This window comes from Colletotrichum chrysophilum (genome assembly GCF_026319265.1).
Source record: "Colletotrichum chrysophilum strain AFK26 chromosome Unknown scaffold_176, whole genome shotgun sequence".
Lineage (NCBI taxonomy): Eukaryota > Fungi > Ascomycota > Sordariomycetes > Glomerellales > Glomerellaceae > Colletotrichum > Colletotrichum chrysophilum.
The window spans coordinates 25,961-45,696 of NW_026517463.1; the positions used below are offsets into that span (position 1 = coordinate 25,961).

Below are 19,736 nucleotides of genomic sequence, written 5' to 3' on the forward strand. Positions count from 1 at the left end.
GTCTCGCCCTCGCCCGTGTCACCTTGCGCCTTACGCTTGCGAATTAAGGTGACCGCCCTGCTTCTGGGGACAATCCGCGACATTCCAAGCAACCGCCTCTGCTGTATGCTTGCAGCGTAGCCTGTTTAGCTTTTGGCTCACTCCCTCGCTGCCACCCGCTGCCCTCCCCTTTCGTCACACGTCAAGTCGCCCGTCGCCCTGGGGTTTCTTATTTCTTTTTTTGATACCCCTACTCTCTTTCTCAACCCTACCCGGATACCGAAAAAGACTCCCAGGGGAATTCAAACAAGTCCACTGTCCAGCATCGTGTCTCGGCTGTTGTTCTGAGTCCAGGGAAGCACCAGCGCCAGCACCAACGGCATACCACCAGACAGACCGCTGCCTGTCCATCTTGCTTTAGGCGCAAGCACTCGCATCACAGTGGTTCAAGCAAACCGCCTACTGCCTGCTAGTCACTCAGTCAGCCCGCACCCGAAACCCACGAGTCGAGTCGGCACCATTGCAACACACTACCAACTTGGCCTGCTTACCTGCCATTTCGGCCCTGCTGCCACTACCTGATTCTAATTACATTGCCATAACCCTTTGGGCCCTTTGGCGAGAAAAAAGGACCAGCACCAATACAGCCCGCCGCCCACTTCTCACCCCCCTCGAAGGCTCAAATGTTTACACAACCAGTCTCATCGCCACCAACCGTGGGCCCCGTGCCGACGTCTGTCACTAATCCCACCTCGCCCTCGGTGCGGTCCAGTCGCTTGCGAGGCCTTAGTTATCTCCGCAATTACACCCAAAATCACCTGCTCTCCAGGGAGCACAGCAGTCAGGGTTCCAGTTCTCCAACTTCGAATTCCCACGCCCACTCCCACTTTCACCACAACACCAACACCAACTCTCACTCACACTCTCAGACCCAAACTCAAACTCAAAGCCAAACCCAGAACTCCCGCACCTCTGCTGCTCGTCCGACCCCGAGTCTGCACCGCTCCCTCAGCTACTCGCCCACATCGGCCCCTCGTCGTGCTGACACCGACCCAAACCTCAACCCGCTCTCCCTTGTCGCCTCGCTGCAGGAGCCCCCATCGTCAGTCTCTGCCGCAAACAGATCTTCGACCACACCCTCCTCGCCAGCCGTGGAGCGACCGCAAGTTGATGCGCTCCCGCCCCTCCTCGACGACCCCATCGCGAGCAGCAGCAGTAGCAGCAGTGTTCAATCCGCGCCGCAAGTTGGGCAGCCATCTCAGCCTCACGTTGATACCGAATCGGCCAACATGACGAGAGCACGCGCTTCCACGACGGGCGATGCCGTGCCCAAGGCATCGTCCCCTGTGCCCGACAGCCTTCCCTCGATCCGCTTCTCGGCCTACTACGACCCCCGCGCAACGCGCCCGAGCCTGACGTTCCCGCCCGTATCGCGAACTTTGCCTGGCGGCAACGAGATCATTCGGGTTGGCCGCTACTCGGAGCGAGACAACCAGCCGCCCGTGCCTGCCAACACCCCTTCGGCCGCCCCGGTGGGCTTTAAGAGCAAGGTTGTCAGTCGACGACACTGCGAATTTTGGTACGAGGATGGGAAATGGTACATCAAAGACGTCAAAAGTTCCTCGGGCACTTTCCTCAACCACATCCGCCTCAGCCCTCCCGGCACGGAGTCGAAGCCGTTTCCCGTTAACGATGGCGACATCGTGCAGTTGGGTATCGACTTCAAGGGCGGTGAGGAAATGATTTTTCGCTGCGTGAAAATGAGGCTGGAGCTCAACCGTGGCTGGCAAAACAAGCTCAACACTTTCAAGTATGTTTTCCGCCATATGTAGTCGATTTCGTGCACTAACGTGGTATAGCATGGCAACACACAAGCGTCTACGAAATATGACTTCTGCCAACTCGGCAAATTCTTCATCGACCCAGGACTGTTCCATTTGTCTCAACTCAATCGCGGTATGTAGCCAGCATGCATGCATTGATTCCCCACATCGCGTGCCAGCATAGAGACTAACGATCTTTCAGCCATGCCAGTGCCTGTTCGTGGCGCCTTGCTCGCACACCTGGCATTTCAAGTGCATCCGCTCTCTATTGAATTCCCCACAATATCCCATTTTCGTGTGTCCGAACTGCCGCATGGCTGCCGACCTCGAGGCGGACATTGAGGATCCTGCAGAAGACTGGGAGCAAATGGACGAAGACGAGGAGCTTGAGCAGAAGGAGGAGGCCAACGACAAGGCCGTGGTTCCAAGCGACCCTCTCCCCGCCCCCGTCGCGGTTTCGGCAGAAAGCTCGCGGCCTGTGTTGCCTGAGATTGGCACCGAGCCTGATGCTATGGATTTCACCGTGGCCTTGGATCGGGCACGCACCATGGCTGAGATGCCTCCACCGCAATCGGTTGCTCCCCACGCCACTATTGAACCTGTCCCGATTCCTTCGGTCGGGCCATCACAAGCGGCCGCTCCACGTACTGGCCGTGACACCCGGACGCCTTCCCCCATTGGAAACCACCTGACGAACGGTACTGAAGGTCCCATCACCCCGCGTAACGACGCCGGGCCATGGGTATTTGATGGAAGCGCCGGTCGCCGTGCTGCGGAAGCTGCCAACGGGATGAGAAGCCTTGACGAGGCTGCAGAGATGGACGTTGACCGGTAGAACCGGTCCCGGCATGATGAGTCCGTCACGGGCTGCCGAAAGCGGGATTCAAGTTTGATGTTAACGGATATTGAAAGGGCTTCATCAACGGAGTCTAGGAAGAGACCGGCTGCATGAGCGACGCTTAGGATGGTGTAAGGCGTTTTGATGCATTGTGGAGCGAACTCTGCTCGCTAAACCGGAACAGAGTTGTTTTTCATTGTGGCGCTGGCTGGGGCAAGGAATGTTGGGCGGCAGAGAATGGTTCATACAACAGCGACGGCTTTACATGACCATGGAGCGTTGGCATTCCGGAGGTCATTTATAGCATCACATTAATACAGCGAGAACGCGGCATAAGCCACCAGATTTTCAAAATTCGTCACTCCTTTCACTTATTCGTACCAACCGATGTATAGCTGGAAGGTGCTCATTGCCCCATCTGGGGTCCAGCCTGCATGGGATGCCGCTGAGGAACTCATCCCTGAGATCAGTCATATCTCAAAAAGACGGCCAACATGCTTATTTCATCTAGTATGTCTCGAGGTTCGCTCCTTCGCGAGAGGCTGTCAGCAGGACGAGGAGAAGGGTCCGGATGACGTCTTCCAGCTGCATGCAACGACTCGTCGCTGATTGGCTCACACGGCTGGCCAGGGTCCCGATACCTCCGATGGCGATAAGACCGATAAGGAAGATCAAGAATTCCCGGGCGGCAGCAAACCAGCTTTCCGAGAGCAGCGAACTTTTCCCAGGCCCTCGCCATCGCGGAAAACCCACCCCCACCCGCCATCTCAACCTCAATTCTCCTCCCCCCGCCGCCCCGGGTTGACGAATTCGAAAACTCCCACCCATATACACAACACACATTGCGATGCTTCGAACATTAGCGACGCGCCTCCCGCGGCGCACCATCGCCGCAGCAGCGCCGGCCTCAAGACTCACCACTTCCGCACTCCGCACCACCACCCGGGCACTATCAACAACACCACCAACACTAAAGGCCCTTTCTCGCGGACCGAAAAACGTCAAGATCGACGCCATTCCCAAGGAACCGACGGACCTCGACGCGATCACGACGCTGCCCAACGGCCTGCGCGTCGCCTCGGAGGCGCTGCCGGGCTCCTTCTCGGGCGTGGGCGTGTACGTCGACGCCGGCTCGCGGTACGAGGACGCCGGCCTGCGCGGCGTCAGCCACATCATGGACCGCCTGGCCTTCAAGAGCACGTCCGGCCGCTCGGCGGATGACATGATCGAGCAGGTCGAGGCCTTGGGGGGGAGCATCCAGTGCGCGAGCTCCCGCGAGAGCATGATGTACCAGGCCGCCAGCTTCAACGGCGCCGTGCCGACGACGATTGGGCTGCTAGCCGAGACGATCCGCGACCCGAACCTGACGGAGGAGGAGATTGCGGAGCAGCTGCTCACGGCGGAGTACGAGATCAACGAGATCTGGAGCAAGCCGGAGCTGATCCTGCCGGAGCTCGTGCACACGGCGGCGTTCAAGGATAATACGCTGGGCAACCCGCTGCTGTGCCCGGAGGACAGGCTGGGTGCGATTTCGCGGGAGACGATATTGCGGTACCGCGATCTGTTCTACCGCCCGGAGCGCATCGTGGTTGCGTTTGCTGGTGTTGAGCACGGCGAGGCTGTGCAGCTCGCGGAGCAGTACTTTGGCGACATGAAGGCTTCAGAACCCACGCTCTCCCGCACCGGCTCAGAAACCTCCATCTCAGACGCCTCGTCCTTCGCTTCCTCAACATCCTCCTCCTCCTCCTCGCCCTCCCCCGTCCAACAACCCTCCAAGCTCCTAGCCAAAGTCCCCTTCTTCAAAAACCTCTCCACCTCCGCCCCCGCCAACGCCGACGTCCTCACCTCCTCCACCCCCTTAACCCACGATATCAACGCCCCCGCCCGCTACACCGGCGGCTTCCTCTCCCTCCCGCCCCAGCCCCCGTCCAACAACCCCAGCAACCCCAACTACACCCACATCCACCTCGCCTTCGAGGGCCTGCCCATCAACTCGGACGACATCTACGCCCTCGCGACCCTCCAAACCCTCCTCGGCGGCGGCGGCTCCTTCTCCGCCGGCGGCCCCGGCAAGGGCATGTACTCGCGCCTCTACACCAACGTGCTCAACCAGCACGGCTGGGTCGAGTCGTGCGTCGCCTTCAACCACTCCTACACCGACTCCGGCCTCTTCGGCATTTCTGCCAGTTGCATCCCCGGCCGCACCGCCTCCATGCTCGACGTCATGTGCCGCGAGCTGCGCGCGCTCACGCTCGACACGGGCTTCTCGGCGCTCAAGAAGGGCGAGGTCGACCGCGCCAAGAACCAGCTGCGCTCCTCGCTGCTGATGAACCTCGAGAGCCGCATGGTCGAGCTCGAGGACCTGGGCAGGCAGGTCCAGGTGCACGGGCGCAAGATCCCCGTGACGGACATGTGCCGCAAGATCGAGGCGCTGACGGTCGAGGACCTGCGGCGCGTGGCGCGGGTGGTGGTCGGCGGGATGGTGGAGAACGCGGGCCGGGGCAGCGGCGCGCCGACGGTTGTGCTGCAGGAGGCGCAGGCGCACGGCGTGAGCACGCATTCGTTGACGTGGGAGGCTATCCAGAATACGATTCATGACTGGCAGCTGGGTAAGAGGTGAAGTTGAAGACTGGAGGACGAGGGATGTGTGTGTGTGTTTCCCGCGTTGCAGGAAAATAGATGAGTGGTGCGCTAGATTTGCTAGACGCGATTAGAATGGCAGAGGCCATTTTTTGTACCATATGAAGACGGAAGGAGAATCCGTGTAAAAGTAATGGTTGGCTGACGTTTTCTTCGTAAAAGACGAAAAGAAAAGTTATCATGATTGGGCTGAGAGGACGCCCGGTTAGTTGTAGACATCTCATGACTTATAACAATCACATCTATTGAGAATGCCGTATTAGTTGAGTGAGTGACTAAGATATCCAGGCCAAAGTCACGATAGTAGCGTATACGAGATCAAATAAAATCCGTGGGCTGACATTTGATAGAAAAAATGAAAGTCTTTGGTATATTGTATCTGGTCTCCTGTAATAAGCAGTGCGCGAACACCATGCATCATTTCCCCCTTCCCTCAGTCGTGTAATAAGTTCTAGGTTGTTACATCTTGCGAGTAATCAAAAACGCCTTCTCCGTCTGGATTGTATCCTCCCTGACAATGACCAATTACGCCTAATACGGTGAAAGCAACCAAAACAAAAGAAAACGAGCGCGGCGGTTATTGGTGATACATTACAACTTGGACCGGATAGCCTCAAGCCGGTACTTGACATCCTTCAGCGCCTTGGTGACGGGCTTCCAGTCGTCAAACTGCCTCAGCAGCTCCTCTGTCTCGGACGACAGCTCGGTGCGGACAAAGTCCTCCTCCAGCAGGCCACGCATAATCCAGGGGAGGTGGTACGGGTTCGGGTTCGCAAGGGAAGAGCCGGCGTCGCGGCGGTGGGCGACGGTGGCGGGGACGTTGGGCTTGACGTCGGCGGTCTCGAGGGCGTGGGCGACGGCGAGATCGTACACCTGGTCGTCGTAGTAGAGGCGGGAGTGGCCCTCGCCCGAGTAGAGGCTGCCGGCGAGCGGGGTGGATAGTTCACGCACCAGGCCGTGGTCTGAGACACCGAGGTTGCGGAGTTTGAGGGCGAAGCCGACGAGGTGGGCGATGCTGGTTTGGGTGTTAGATGAGAAACTTTGAAAATAAGAAGAGGTGGGGGACTCACAAGTCTGGGGCGTGGATACGGCCGTCGATGAAGACGGCGCGGTAGATATAGGGATGAGAGGCGGGGGAGTAAATTGCGGATTCCATTGGGACGAGTTGGTCGTCTATGCTGCCGATATATGTCATTCTGACGCCGTAATGGAGGACTTCTTTAAGTGCGTTTTCGTATTTCTTGGAGACTCCGCTGTCTGGGTTGGAGAATTCCCAGAGCTCGTTGGCGGAGCCCATTAGGATGCCCATGCTGGACTTGTAGTCGGGGAATGGGCCTAGAGAGACTCCAGCTGTGAGGTATTAGCATGTGATTTGCGAGAGAGTTCCTAGCAGACTCACCCATCGCGCAGACACCGATCTTGGCGTTCGTGATGATGCCTAGGTCTATGAGCTTTGCCAGCAGCATGGTTGCGACAGGGACGCCTTGAGAGTGGCATGCCAAAATGATGAGGTCTGCGTTGCGGATCTGCTCGATCCAGTTAAGAAGGAGCTTCCACAAGTTGTCTACTCTATCTCCAATTCTGCCCTCGCCTTCCAGGGCAATCTTCTCAATCTCGCAGTCGGAGCACCCGTGGGCGTCTGCCCATCTGCCGATAGCTTCGGCACAGAGACTTGCAAAGCGAAGCGAAGTCCCCGTAGGCTGTCCTACCATGGGACGGAGATACGTTGCCGGGAACAAGCCGTGGACTCCGATGGCGAGGGCTTTCTTGATCTTTGGTGTTTCTTTTACTCTATAAACGTGGTTTGCGGGAGGTTGCTGGTTCCGTAAAAGCAGGGATGTGATCTGTTTAATGATCGATGGGTTGTCCTTCATCCGGTATGTGCTTCCAAATGAAGGCAGCAAAAGATTGGGTGGCGTTGACTTTGATGGGGTCTCTTGGCTGGTACCCTTTGGGGTTCCCGGCTTGAGGGGCGGTTCCTTTGGTGTCTTGTCGGTGATTGAGGCTCTTGAAGACGCAGCCGAATCGGGACGTGTAGGCGTTTCTGGCCTCGCCTGAACATCGATCTCCATCGACTGGGGCCGGACTCTCTTACTCTTCCTACCAAAAGTCGACGGCGCAGATGCAATGCCCGACTTGATACTTTTGGCGGGTTTCGTATCTTTCGAGGCCTTCGCGTCCTTCACATCCTTCAAGACGCTGTCCCGCTCGGATTGATCCACACTTGTTCTCTCCGGATGTGCTTCTGAGCCTTGACCCATGACTGCAAGCTCACCAGATTCCGGCTGAGGCTTGGCATTTTTGGCGCCGTCAGATTTTGTCCGGCTTTCTCTGGACCAAAATGCCCACGTTGAGCCGGCTGATGGCGGTTTCTGGGTGTCTTGCTTAGAGGCATCTTGCTTGGGAGCATCCGGTTTTGGCGGCGGGGCATCCTCCATCACTACGTCTTCTGGCTCTTTTGCAGGTGGTTCAGTGGTGTTGGTTGGCTGATCTGGTTCTATCGGCTCAGCGGTAGCGGGATCTGCGATCACAGGCGGCTCTGCAGACGTGCTGGAGTACCAAAACCCAAACCAAGATGTCGTCGTCGGTGTCGGTGAAGTTGCCGCGGCCTGGTGGGTTGGCTCGGGTGCTGGCACCTCGGCAGGCGGTGGTTGCTGCGGTTCTGGCTCTTTCGGGGGTTCTTCCACTTTTGGTGGCTCCTCAGTGGGTGCTGGTGCTGCAGCTTGTGCATCTGTCGGCGGCGCGCGCCCCAGCCAACCGAACCAACTTGATGCCGTCACGGGCCGTGGTGGATTCTGATCGTCCGTCGCGGTCTTCCCAGCGCCGTCGGATTTTGCCGGCGTTTCCTGCGGTGGTGGTGATGGATCCGCGGTTCCAGCCTGCGAATTCGTCGTCTCGTTATCTGTCTTGTTTGTTGTTGTTGTTGTTGTTGTTGTTGTTGTGGCGGCGCTCTCCTCTGCCACTGCACCGTTCTCGGGAATCTGGGGTAGTGACACGGACGAGTCAGCGGGACCGTCGAAGCTCGCCGTATCGATGCTCTTTTTCGTATCGAAACGTCGGAAATCGGGGGTGCTGGATGGCTTCAGGGTGCCTCCAAAGATGGTTTCGCGGGCAAGCTGCGTTGATGCGGAGGACTTGGGGGCGCGCGGCCAGGAGCCGTACCAACTCCTCGCTTTGCGGACCTGCACCATGCTGTTTAGACTTTTGCGCCAGAGCATGTCACAACTCAACAAAAATGGTGAAGCAATACCTGTTTCTGGGAGTCTGGCTTGGTGTTCTTCGTTTCGCTGCCGCTCCTGTCTCTCGCCATCGGAATCTCTCGCGGTGGCCGGTGGACGGGCTCTGAGACGGCCGTGACCTGTGACGTAGCCGATGTTGCTGTCGCAGGGGCGATTGCGGCAGGTGGGTTGGATGAACTTGGCTCTGATGGGTTCGGTCGCTGGCGCTTTCTGGGAGACATTTCGCGGGGAGGGCAGCTTTCAATCGTGGTTAAAAGTCTGGTCGGCAGCTGGGAAGTCAATCTGCCGCATGTTCGTTTTAAGAATTCGTCATTGGGAGGGGATGGTGGAAGATGTGAGAAGAAGGGATGACATTAATTAGGAGCTGCTGGCCTTATCGTTGTTGATTACCTTCCGGGCCTACCTACTTTCACTGACGGGAGGTACTCAGCAGGCACGTAGGTACCTTGGGCAGGCTACCTAGCGGGGTGCGCCCGTGTTTGCGCTGCGTTTGGCTAGGATCCTGTGGTGAGCGCTACCTGGGCCGACCGACCCCTCCAAATGACCCCCAAATGACACTGAAAGTCGCCCACGCCTTCGCGTCTGCTCTTCTGATTAGATAACCGTCGGTGGCCATTGGAGTGGCTTGCGGCGGAGGAAGCGACGCTAAGGTGCGTGTTCGTTCGCTGCGCAAGCCGAGACGTGCCGTCCAGCCCCACCAATCCCCACCCGGGGCTTCGATAAGAAGTGTGTTATCGTTATCGCTTATCGCCCTGCATCCCGCCCCGAAAAATCAAAAAAATTCAAGTGGAGCCATCGCAAAGAGAGAGAGACGTCCCTACTCTTTTTTTTCTGTTCCGCTCTGCAAAACACCGAGTCCAGGACTGATGCAAGCAATTGCACCTGGTTTTTGGGCGCAACACACAACATGAGCTCACTCAAGAGAAAGGATGCCCCCGGGGGTACTCCTCCGTCAAAATCCGCCAAGTCCACAAAGGCATCACGCCCCTCGAAGCGCGACACTCCTACGAAGGACCGCAAGCAGGACGGCGGTAAGGACAAGAAGTCGAGGGAAGAGGCACCCGCACCCAAGGCCCCGACCGTCTCGAGACTCCTCAAGGATGAAGAGCCTCTGTTCCCTCGTGGCGGCGGCAGCGTCCTGACGCCCCTCGAGCAGAAGCAGATCACAATGGAGGCGAAGGCAGACGCCGCTAAGGAAGACGCCGAGTTCGACGTCAACGAGAAGAGCAAGGCAAAGAAGGAGAAGAGGAGGAAGGCCAAGGAGGCCAAGGACACGGATGCGAAGCCTGCTCGCGACGAGGATGCCGTGAAGATTGAGGGCCTAAACTTCAAGCGTCTGGTCAAGGGCTCCCTCGTCCTCGGTCAGATCAGCCACATCGACCCCGTCCAGCTCACGATCGCCCTACCGAACAACCTGACGGGCCACGTCTCGATCGCCTCAATCTCAGATACCATCAATGCGAAACTAGAGGGCGCCATGGAGACCTCCGACAACGAGAACGAAGATGAGGACGAGGAGGACGATGTCGACCTGAAGTCCATGTTCAGGATCGGCCAATACGTCCGCGCATACGTTCTTTCGACCTCCGACGACACAGCCGGCGGAAAGGCCAAGAGACGCATCGAACTTTCTTTAAGACCTGTCGACACCAACACCGGCCTTTCGAGCGATGATGTTGTGGCCAATGTTACCCTCATGGCCTGTATCGCGAGCGTGCAGGATCACGGCTACGAGATGAACTTGGGAATTGATGGAGACCTGAAGGGCTTCCTGTCCAAGAAGGAGGTAGGACCCGGCATGGATGAGGCCAGCCTTCGCCCTGGCGCTGTCTGTCTCTGCGTTGTCAAGGGCGTCACCGGTATCGTTGTCCAGCTCTCCGCCGACCCCCAGAAGCTCGGCAACACCTCCAACGTCGCGTCGAATGCCCCTACGATCAACTCATTCCTGCCCGGAACTCTGGCCGATGTCCTTCTTACGGAAGTCACAAAGAGAGGTCTCCAGGGTAAGCTTTTGGGTCACTTGCCCGTCACTGCCGACCTGATCCACTCCGGTGTTGGCCCCGATGGCGTCGATCTTGATGCCAAGTACAAGGTCGGTGGCCGCGTTAAGGCGCGCATCATCTGCAACTTCCCGGCCGCCAAAGAGCCCAAGCTTGGCATCTCGCTGCTGCCTCACATCAACAGCCTGCAGTCAAAGTCTTCGGGCAAGGGCAGCAGAGCGAAGGCCCCTCTCGACTTGCTTCCCATCGCCGCTTTCGCCGAGACTTGCACTGTGCGCCAGGTCGAGCCCGACATTGGTCTGTATGTGGACACTGGCGTGCCCGGTATTTCTGGTTTTGTGCATATTTCTCGTGTCAAGGATGGCAAGGTCGATGCTCTCTACGAGAGCAGTGGGCCTTTCAAGGTCGGCACGACCCATCGTGGCAGAGTCGTTGGCTACAGTCCCCTCGATGGCATGTTCCTCCTGTCGTTTGAGAAGTCGGTCCTTGATCAGGCTTTCATTCGTCTCGAGGATGTCCCTATTGGCCAGATTGTATCCGGCAAGATTGAGAAGATGATTATTGGCGAGAACGGTGTTAGCGGTCTGATTGTCAAGCTTGCGGAGAACATTGCCGGTTACGTTCACGAATCTCACTTTGCGGATGTCAAGCTCCAGCACCCCGAAAAGAAGTTCAGAGAGGGAATGGAGGTCAAGGCGCGTGTTCTGTCTGTGAGGTTGCGCAAGCACCAGCTCCGTCTCACCCTCAAGAAATCGCTTGTCAGCTCCGACTCTACCATCATCAAGAACTACGATGACGTCGAGGTTGACATGCAGACACCTGGTACTATTACCTCCGTCAGCGCAGATGGTGCTCGCCTTGAGTTCTTTGGCGATGTCAGGGGTTTCCTTCCTGTGTCACAGATGAGTGAGGCTTACATCAAGGACCCAAGGGAACACTTCCGCGCTGGTCAGGTTGTTAGCGTTCACGTCTTGAGCGTCGTCCCTGAGGAGCGTAGGCTCGTTGTCTCTTGCAAGGATCCCTCAGCCTTCGGTCTCGACAAGCAGGCCGCGCTGAAGGCCCTCAAGATTGGCGACCTCGTCTCTGCCAAGGTCTCCCAAAAGACTGAGGATGAGGTCTTTGTTGACCTCGAGGAGAGCGGACTCAAGGCCATTATTCGCGTTGGTCACCTGACGGACAAGTCTGCCAGCAAGACCGAGGCAGCCCTGAAGCGTATTCGCGTCGGCCAGACACTGACGGATCTCATGGTCCTGGACAAGAACGAGCGACGCCGTGCCGTCATTCTGACACAGAAGCCCAGCTTTATTGAGGCCAGCAAGAACGGTAAGCTTCTGTCTAGCTACGATGATGTCACTGTTGGTGCAGTTGCGCCTGCCTACGTGAGGGAGATTGGCCCCTTTGCCGTTTACGTTCAGTTTGGCGGCAACCTGACCGCTATTCTGCCCAAGTCTAAGCTCGACAAGGAGGTGCAGGAGAAGGCGTCATTCGGTATGCGCAAGCACCAGTCTGTTGAGGTCAAGATCGTGTCCTCCAACCCCGAGCAGAAGCGAATCATTGTCGCGCCTTCATCTGCGGTAGAACCTGAGAAGGTCCCGGCCGCTGCAGCCCTGAATTCCGTCGATGAGAAGATCCGCAACGTCAACGACGTCGCCCTGGGAACCACCATGGACGCGAAGGTTGCCTCCGTCAAGGCCACCCAGATCAACGTCAAGGTCGCCGACAACATCCAGGGCCGTATTGATGTTTCCCAATTTTTCGACAACTGGGAAGACATCGTCGACAAGAAGATTCCTCTGAAGAAGATCAAGGTCGACGAAATCATCCGCGTCCGCGCCATCGGAATCCACGACTCCAAGAACTACCGCTTCCTGCCTTTCTCTCACCGTTCGACACACTCCATCATCGAGCTCACCGCCAAGAAGAGCGACGTCGAGGCCAAGGAGGTCGACCTTCTTTCTTACGACAAGTTGAAGGTTGGCGATTCCCACATTGCCTTCGTCAACAACCACGGCAAGAACTGTCTCTGGGTCAACCTGTCACCTACTGTCCGCGGAAGAATCAGCATTATGGAGGTTTCTGATGATCTGTCTCACGCCGGCAACCTGGAAAAGTACTTCCCGGTAGGATCCGCCCTGAAGGTCAAGGTTGTGTCTGTCGATGCTGAGAAGGGCCATCTGGACTTGTCCTCTCGTTCATCATCTGGTACCAGCGAGATCAAGTGGGACTCCCTCAAGAAGAACCAGATCCTTCCTGGAAGAGTCACTAAGGTCAACGACCGTCAGCTCATGATCAAGCTCAGCGACGCTGTGTCTGGTCCTGTCCACCTGGTTGACCTCTGTGACGATTATGACGAGGCAAACACCCTCAAGTTCAACAAGGGTGAGATCATCAGAGTGTCTGTTGTTGAGGTTGACAAGAGCAACAAGAGGCTCAGGCTGTCTACCCGCCCTTCCCGTATCTTGAGCTCTACATCACCTGTTGCCGACCGCGAAATCACATCTCTGGCGCAGCTCACCTCTGGAGACATCGTCCGCGGCTTTGTGAAGAACGTCGCAGACAACGGCGTCTTTGTTCAGCTTGGAGGCAGCATCTCTGCTCTGGTGAAGATCGCCAACCTGTCTGACCGTTATATTAAGGACTGGAAGGGCAGCTTCCAGGTCGACCAGCTGGTCAAGGGTCGTGTCATCAGCATCGACACTGCTATCAACAAGATCGAGTTGAGTCTCAAGGCCTCTGTCGTCGAGAACGACTACACCCCTCCTATCACATGGAAGGATATCAAGGAGAGCCAGATCGTCACCGGCAAGGTTCGCAAGGTGGAGGAGTTTGGTGCTTTTATTGTCGTTGACAACTCAACAAACGTCAGTGGTCTGTGCCACCGCAGCGAGATGGCGGAGAAGCCTGTGGAAGACGCCCGCAAGCTCTACAACGAGGGCGATGTTGTCAAGGCGAAGGTCATCTCTATTGATGACGAGAAGCGACGTATTACTTTCAGCCTGAAGCCGAGCCACTTCGACGAGGACAGCGACATGGATGATGTTGACGGAGGCGCCGAGCTCGACAGCGATGATGACTCGGATGTTGATATGGGCGAGGGCGTTCAGTTCACGATTACCGGAACGGACAACATGGATGATTCTGATGAGGAGGAGGGTTCTGATGCCGAGGAAAGCGATGTCGAGATGGAGGAGGCGCCCGCGAAGGGCAAGGGTCTCAGCGCCGGCAAGTACGACTGGACAGGCGACGCTTTCGACGACGAGGAGGAACCAGCCGAGGGCAAGAAGTCCAAGGCATCTGAGAAGAAGGAGAAGAAGAAGGGAGGCGAGATCCAAGTCGACCGCACTGGCGACCTCGACGCACACGGTCCCCAGACCGCGACCGACTACGAGCGACTTCTGCTGGGTCAGCCTGACTCGTCACAGCTCTGGATCGAGTACATGGCGCTGCAGATGAAGGTCAGCGAGCTCTCCAAGGCTCGCGAGATCGCCGAGCGTGCCATCAAGACCATCAACATCCGCGAGCAGACCGAGAAGCTCAACGTATGGATCGCCTACCTCAACCTGGAGGTTGCCTACGGCACCAAGACTTCCACCGACGAGGTCTTCAAGCGTGCGTGCCAGTACAACGATGAGCAGGAGGTCCACGAGCGCCTGGCCAGCATCTACATCCAGTCCGGCAAGCTCAAGGTAAGAAAAACACTCCCCCAAAGACATACAACAAGAACCAAGGCTAACGCATCGGGTTACAGCAAGCGGACGATGTCTTCCAATCGCTCGTCAACAAGTTCAAGTCAAAGTCCCCCGACGTGTGGGTGAACTACGCCCACTTCCTGCACGTGACGATGAACGAGCCCGACAGGGCGCGCGCGCTCCTCCCCCGTGCGACGCAGGCGCTCGAGCAGCGCCACACCGCGCAGCTGATGGCCCGGTTCGCCGCCCTCGAGTTCAAGTCGCCCAACGGCGACGCGGAGCGTGGCCGCACGACGTTCGAGACGATATTGGCGACGTGGCCGAAGCGGTTCGACTTCTGGGGCCAGCTCATCGACCTCGAGCTCTCGGCCGCGGAGCCGGACGCCACGGCCATCAGGGACGTCTTCGAGAGGGGCACCAAGGCGAAGGGCCTCAAGGCCAAGAAGGCCGAGAAGTGGTTCAAGCGGTGGGCCGACTGGGAGGAGAAGCTCGACCCGAAGGGCCGGGAGAAGGTGATGGCCAAGGCGAAGGAGTGGGTCGCGGCCAAGAAGGTGGCGGCGGCTGCGGCGGCGGCTGCGGAGGAGGAAGAGGACGACGAGTAAGAATACTTTGATTTGAAAAGGAAAAGTTCTTTGGGCGGTAATGAAAAACAACATGCATGAGGGGGTTTTGGCCAGCCTTGTCGGCCCCCTCCTCCTTGTCACCCTCGGATTAGACCGGGGTATTTTTTTTATGTGTCAAAAATATCAGTTCACATTTTCAACGGCATAATGATTACTACGGGCATGTGTGATGCATCTGCAAGAAACCAATAGCACCAGGGCAGCTGACTCTTGGCCGCTTCGCGCATACAGCTCACCTAGGTACAGCTCTGCTTTACCTGCTCAGCCCGCCTCCAAGAGGTTTAGCGCCGTGGGTTGGGTGAGGACTTTGCCTGGCCTGCGAATCCCCGAGATCGACGCCGGGATCCATATTGTTTCCCTTCTTGTTCCAGCATCGCACCGGCGGAGCCACAGTCTTGACAAGCTTCGATTCAGAGTCGCATTGAGATGATGTGAGATCTGAGGCCGTCTTAGACGACTGCTTATGTTAGGTTAGGTACCCTACGGAATATCAGGCATCCAAACTGGAGTATTTCCAATCATTCCGTCGTGAGGTTCACATCGCCGGTGATTTCTCTGCCCATGGCGAAAACAATCGGGCTGTTCAGCGTGGCATGGCAACAGAAGCTTGGCCGATACTCACAGCTGTCTATCGATAGTCCATCAGCCCAGAAATCACAACAGCTGCAGCCCTCGGTCTTGAGTTGAGCCAGGCTTACCGGCCTGCCCTGCCCTGCCCATGTAGCCGACCAGATGACTGGATGCGCGACGGTGAGGCGGGATCCTGGTGACCTAATGAGATCGATGCTGGTTCGATGCAGCTGGAGGGATTCCCATGCGCCACAGCTGAAAATAGGTCATGCCCCAATTGGGGAAACACACCACATCATACATGTTTGGGCTTTGCTTACGACATCTTCTATTCTTTCTTTTTCTTCAAAGTGTTCTTTTTATTTTCCGACGAACTTGGTGTTTCCAGGCACCAAAAATGGCATTCTGGAGAGTTTACTCACGTTCGCATGAACAAAGCCCAAGTTCTGGCGCACACTGCCTGAACCCTTTCAATCCTTCGGGATGAACCACCGGCATCGAACCAATCAAGATGTGTATGCAAACAAGACTCGGTCGGCCGAGGAACAGGGGCGACAAACAAACCAGCCCGGCGGTACCTGCATCGCATCCACAAACCGGAGGCTCGTCCGATGCTGTGGACGTGGGGATGGATGCCAAAGCATAATAAACAATTGGGTCGCCGTAAAAAGAAGCAGCTGAGTTTGAGATCCCTCGTGGCGTGGGGTCGCACCAGTACACCAGCCAGCATCACAGGGCAAAGACATTCCATCCTTTCACCTGCGGTCCGTGTCTCTGATCCGCCGCCGTACCCCTTTTCTCCCGTTTATCCTCCTGTCTCTGCCCTACCGGACCCCTGGGAGACAAGACAGGACAGGGCACACCATGATGTGCGGTAAAATGAGCAGATAATGACAAGAGCTCGTATATATGCGGAGTCTGACAGCTTATTCGGTTCATCCGAGCGGCGGAAAATGTGAAGCACGCCGGCAGCGAGGTGAGCCGTCCGTATTCACCTCCTCGACGCTCCGCTCCGCCCCCAGCATCGAATCGTGAAAATTCGGATGCAGATGCCTCAGCTTTTTCGGTTTCGCTGCCCCAATCAGGGGTTAAGGAATGGTCAGAGACTGGGAGTTTCCAGCGGACTCACCTGCCAGCGCATTGGAGGCGTTCAATAGCGTCAGGCGGGTGGTCGATGCGGGAGAGTTGACACACCGCAAACAAGCAAAAATGCATCTCGAAGGAAAACACAGAGAGAGGGACAGAGAGCATCAGCATTCTTTCAGCCAATCAGACCGCAAGATCCCGACGCACCGCTTTCTTTATTTCCCCAATAAGCTCATCCCGCCGTCACGGACGCACCAGCCCTTTTGCAGCCTAGGCAACGGTGTGTCTTGGGGGTGTGTGGGAAGAGGAGAGAGGTCTGACGGCTTACCTACCAGCTTTCTTAGTCTGACTGTTCTGACGGGAGGAGCTGTGCGCCCCCTTTTCTTCTCTGCATCGTATGTATCTTGAATGTTTCCCTTTGGGAATAAGACCCCTGCTGGTGGCGCCGGACATGCAGAAGAAGCTTAAACGCTCCCACTCATCCAATCCCCACCCCGATCCCGCGCCGTCAATCTTGGCATGGCAGCCAAGTGGTGCGCGATACGAGACTTTGGGCCGACTGCACGGTGAGACAAGGGGATTATCTGCTACGGCCAAACAACAGACGCCTGCGGTGCTGTTATGCTTCTTCTGCCCTTGCCGCCTTATGGGGGTGGTACTTGGTACTCCATGTAATGTTGAGTCTATTGTTAGGAGACAAGCCCCGGCTTAGCGCGCGTTGCATTGCAGATGCGGCTATTGCTAGCATGGGGCTCTTTTCTTCCTTCCGATTGCTCATGATGTATTTCTGCTTAACCTGCTCTTTCTCCATGTCAGACTGTCGTGTGTTTCCTACCGGCCGACGAATCACGGCCGAGGGATACATGCTGATGCTGGTGAGGCGGATGATGGGAGGCGCGCAGCCCGGGCAGCGGGCTTGATGCCTAGGGTCTAAGCTGGGGCGCTAAGGAGTGATATGCTTCTTGCTCCTTTGCCTGCGGTCCGGGGGTTTTCGCTGTCACTTCTTTTTGCGTTTTCTTACCTGGAGCTAGCGGGTTGCTATTCGAGAAGACGGCTGAGACATACGACCGGGTTCTTCTTGGCACAGCTGGAAGGTGTGCGGTGCGGTGCGCCGGCGGCGGCCTGTCGCTCCATCCACCATCTCACTCTCTCGTGTCCGGGGGAGATCTTAGTAGAGCTAGTTGAACGCGAAAGTGTTTTGGCGTCGGCTTAGACTCAGGAACGGGTGAGGCTAAGAGGCTCGTCCCGAAGGAAGCAGGCATGCACGTTCCGATTTTCGAGCTGTTATGAGTTGGTTTGTGGTGTGTCTGAGGCCTCTGGGATATGGTTACCTCAACTAGATAGTAGGATTGTGATGGATGGCCGTATCTTGGCAGAAGGGATATAAGGAATCGTCGTCTTCTCCCTCCTCGACGATGATTCCTGTCTCTTCAGCAGTTCAAGCTCCTCTTCCATTTCTTCTTCTTCATCAAAGACCATCACAGGTCTGATCCAGTCACTACTTTCCCTTCTTCTCTTTTCCCACATTTGCTCCGTACATCTCACACAAGATGCATCTCACATCCTTCCTCACAACCTCCCTCGCCATCTCCGGCACCCTCGCCTACCCGGGCATGGGCAACCAAATTTCCGAAATCATGTCCCGCGCCTCCGACAAAGGCGACTCAACCGAGCTCCTCGGCGACCTAATCACCCTCAAAGACCGCGACCTCACCCCCGTCGGCAAGGACGTCAAGAAGCTCCTCCAGGGCAAGGGCACCCCCGAGTCCAACGACCGCTACATCCTCCCCGTGCCCGCGCTTAACTCGGACAAGTGCAAGAAGGACACGTGCTGCGTCTGGCGCTACGTCGCCGACGACATGTACCAGTTCATGGCCGGCTCCTCGGGACGCTGCACAAAGTGGGCGCGCGCCGCCGTCCGCCTCGGCTTCCACGACGCGGGCACCTGGTCCAAGGCCACCGCCTCCCAGGGCGGCGGCGCCGACGGCAGCATCATCCTGGCCGGCGACGAGATCGGCCGCTTCGAGAACCGCGGGCTGCAGGAGGTCGCCGCGCGCTTCGCGGAGCTGCACGGCAAGTACAAGGCCATGGGCTGGAACATCGGCATGGGCGACTTCATCCAGATGGGCGCCAACGTCGCGACGGTGGTGTGCCCGCTCGGCCCGCGCATCAAGACGTACGTCGGCCGCAAGGACAGCGCGAACCCCGCGCCGGCGGGCCTGTTGCCGAGCCCGTTTGCGCCCGCGGACCAGCTGATCCAGCTGTTCAAGGACAAGACAATCGGGCCTCATGGGCTGGTTGCGCTGCTTGGCGCGCATACGACGAGCCAGCAGAACTTTGTCAATGAGTCGAGGGCCGGCGATCCGCAGGACAGCACCCCCGGTGTGTGGGATGTGTTGTACTACAAGGAGACGCTGAGCGACCGCTCGCCTCCCCGTGTGTTCAAGTTCCCCTCGGATATCTCCATCTCGCAGCACCCTGAGACCAGCAAGGAGTTCAGGGAGTTCGCTGGACCTGGTGGACAGAACCACTGGAACGAGGTATGTTTCCTTCAGAGTTGAGATTTGGGGTGTTATGACTGACAGTGGTGACAGGACTACGCCAGAGAGTACATCCGTCTGTCGCTGCTTGGTGTGGACAACATCAACCAGCTTACCGAGTGCACCAAGGTTCTCCCTCCTGCGACTAAGGGCTTCCGCATCCTCGACCAGTTCAAGCTCGACAAGTGGCTGAACAGCGTCGGCAACAAGGGCGCCGCCAAGAAGGTGTCTCAGGACATTGAAAACGGTGACACTGTCACTGTTGATGTTCCTCCCGTCAACAACCGCAACTAGTGGAGTATGAGATGCTGGTGCTTTTCTTGAAAATAAATATCCCATTGGCGCACGGGTCTAAGCGGGCTTCGGGGCTATGGTAGATAATAATCGGTCGGAGTTTTGGGTTTGGCTTGGCTTTCTTTGAAAATGATTTTGTACATTGGCGCGGTATGATGACGCGAGATACATACTTTTAATCCATCTTACGATTCTTCATGACGAGTTTGGGCTCGACTTAACTCGTTGCATTTTCGTGATGCAGGCTGGGTCTGCCTGACTCAAGCCGTGATCCATGAGAACTTTATCCGCCGAGTACCCTCTTGGCTGGTTCAGAAACAGCTGATGGTTAAATCAGAAATAACCCTTTGATTCTTATCAAGCCGAGGTTGATATTGAGACTACTCACAGCCTTGCACGATCTGTCAGACCGTGA

At 57.0% G+C, this 19,736-nt stretch overlaps 5 protein-coding genes across 5 annotated transcripts; 4 read left to right on the forward strand and 1 right to left on the reverse strand.

Moving 5' to 3' along the window:
* Positions 1-1,268: 1,268 nt before the first annotated feature.
* COL26b_012444 (uncharacterized protein) lies at positions 1,269-2,637 on the forward strand (the record flags this gene model as incomplete). Its single annotated transcript, XM_053185087.1, has 3 exons — positions 1,269-1,789; positions 1,839-1,935; positions 2,005-2,637. The coding sequence occupies 3 exons, from the start codon at positions 1,269-1,271 to the stop codon at positions 2,635-2,637; spliced, it is 1,251 nt and encodes a 416-aa protein (XP_053030951.1).
* Positions 2,638-3,487: 850 nt separating this feature from the next.
* COL26b_012445 (uncharacterized protein) lies at positions 3,488-5,260 on the forward strand (the record flags this gene model as incomplete). Its single annotated transcript, XM_053185088.1, has 1 exon — positions 3,488-5,260. One exon carries the CDS (start codon positions 3,488-3,490, stop codon positions 5,258-5,260), a length of 1,773 nt encoding a protein of 590 aa, XP_053030952.1.
* Positions 5,261-5,871: 611 nt separating this feature from the next.
* On the reverse strand, positions 5,872-8,471 carry COL26b_012446 (uncharacterized protein; the record flags this gene model as incomplete). The annotated part of the gene is made up of 3 exons (XM_053185089.1): positions 5,872-6,295; positions 6,351-6,630; positions 6,680-8,471. 3 exons carry the CDS (start codon positions 8,469-8,471, stop codon positions 5,872-5,874), a joined length of 2,496 nt encoding a protein of 831 aa, XP_053030953.1.
* Positions 8,472-9,426: 955 nt separating this feature from the next.
* COL26b_012447 (uncharacterized protein) lies at positions 9,427-14,810 on the forward strand (the record flags this gene model as incomplete). The annotated part of the gene is made up of 2 exons (XM_053185090.1): positions 9,427-14,205; positions 14,268-14,810. 2 exons carry the CDS (start codon positions 9,427-9,429, stop codon positions 14,808-14,810), a joined length of 5,322 nt encoding a protein of 1,773 aa, XP_053030954.1.
* Positions 14,811-18,037: 3,227 nt separating this feature from the next.
* COL26b_012448 (uncharacterized protein) lies at positions 18,038-19,321 on the forward strand (the record flags this gene model as incomplete). Its single annotated transcript, XM_053185091.1, has 2 exons — positions 18,038-19,027; positions 19,082-19,321. The coding sequence occupies 2 exons, from the start codon at positions 18,038-18,040 to the stop codon at positions 19,319-19,321; spliced, it is 1,230 nt and encodes a 409-aa protein (XP_053030955.1).
* Between the last annotated feature and the right edge of the window lie 415 nt (positions 19,322-19,736).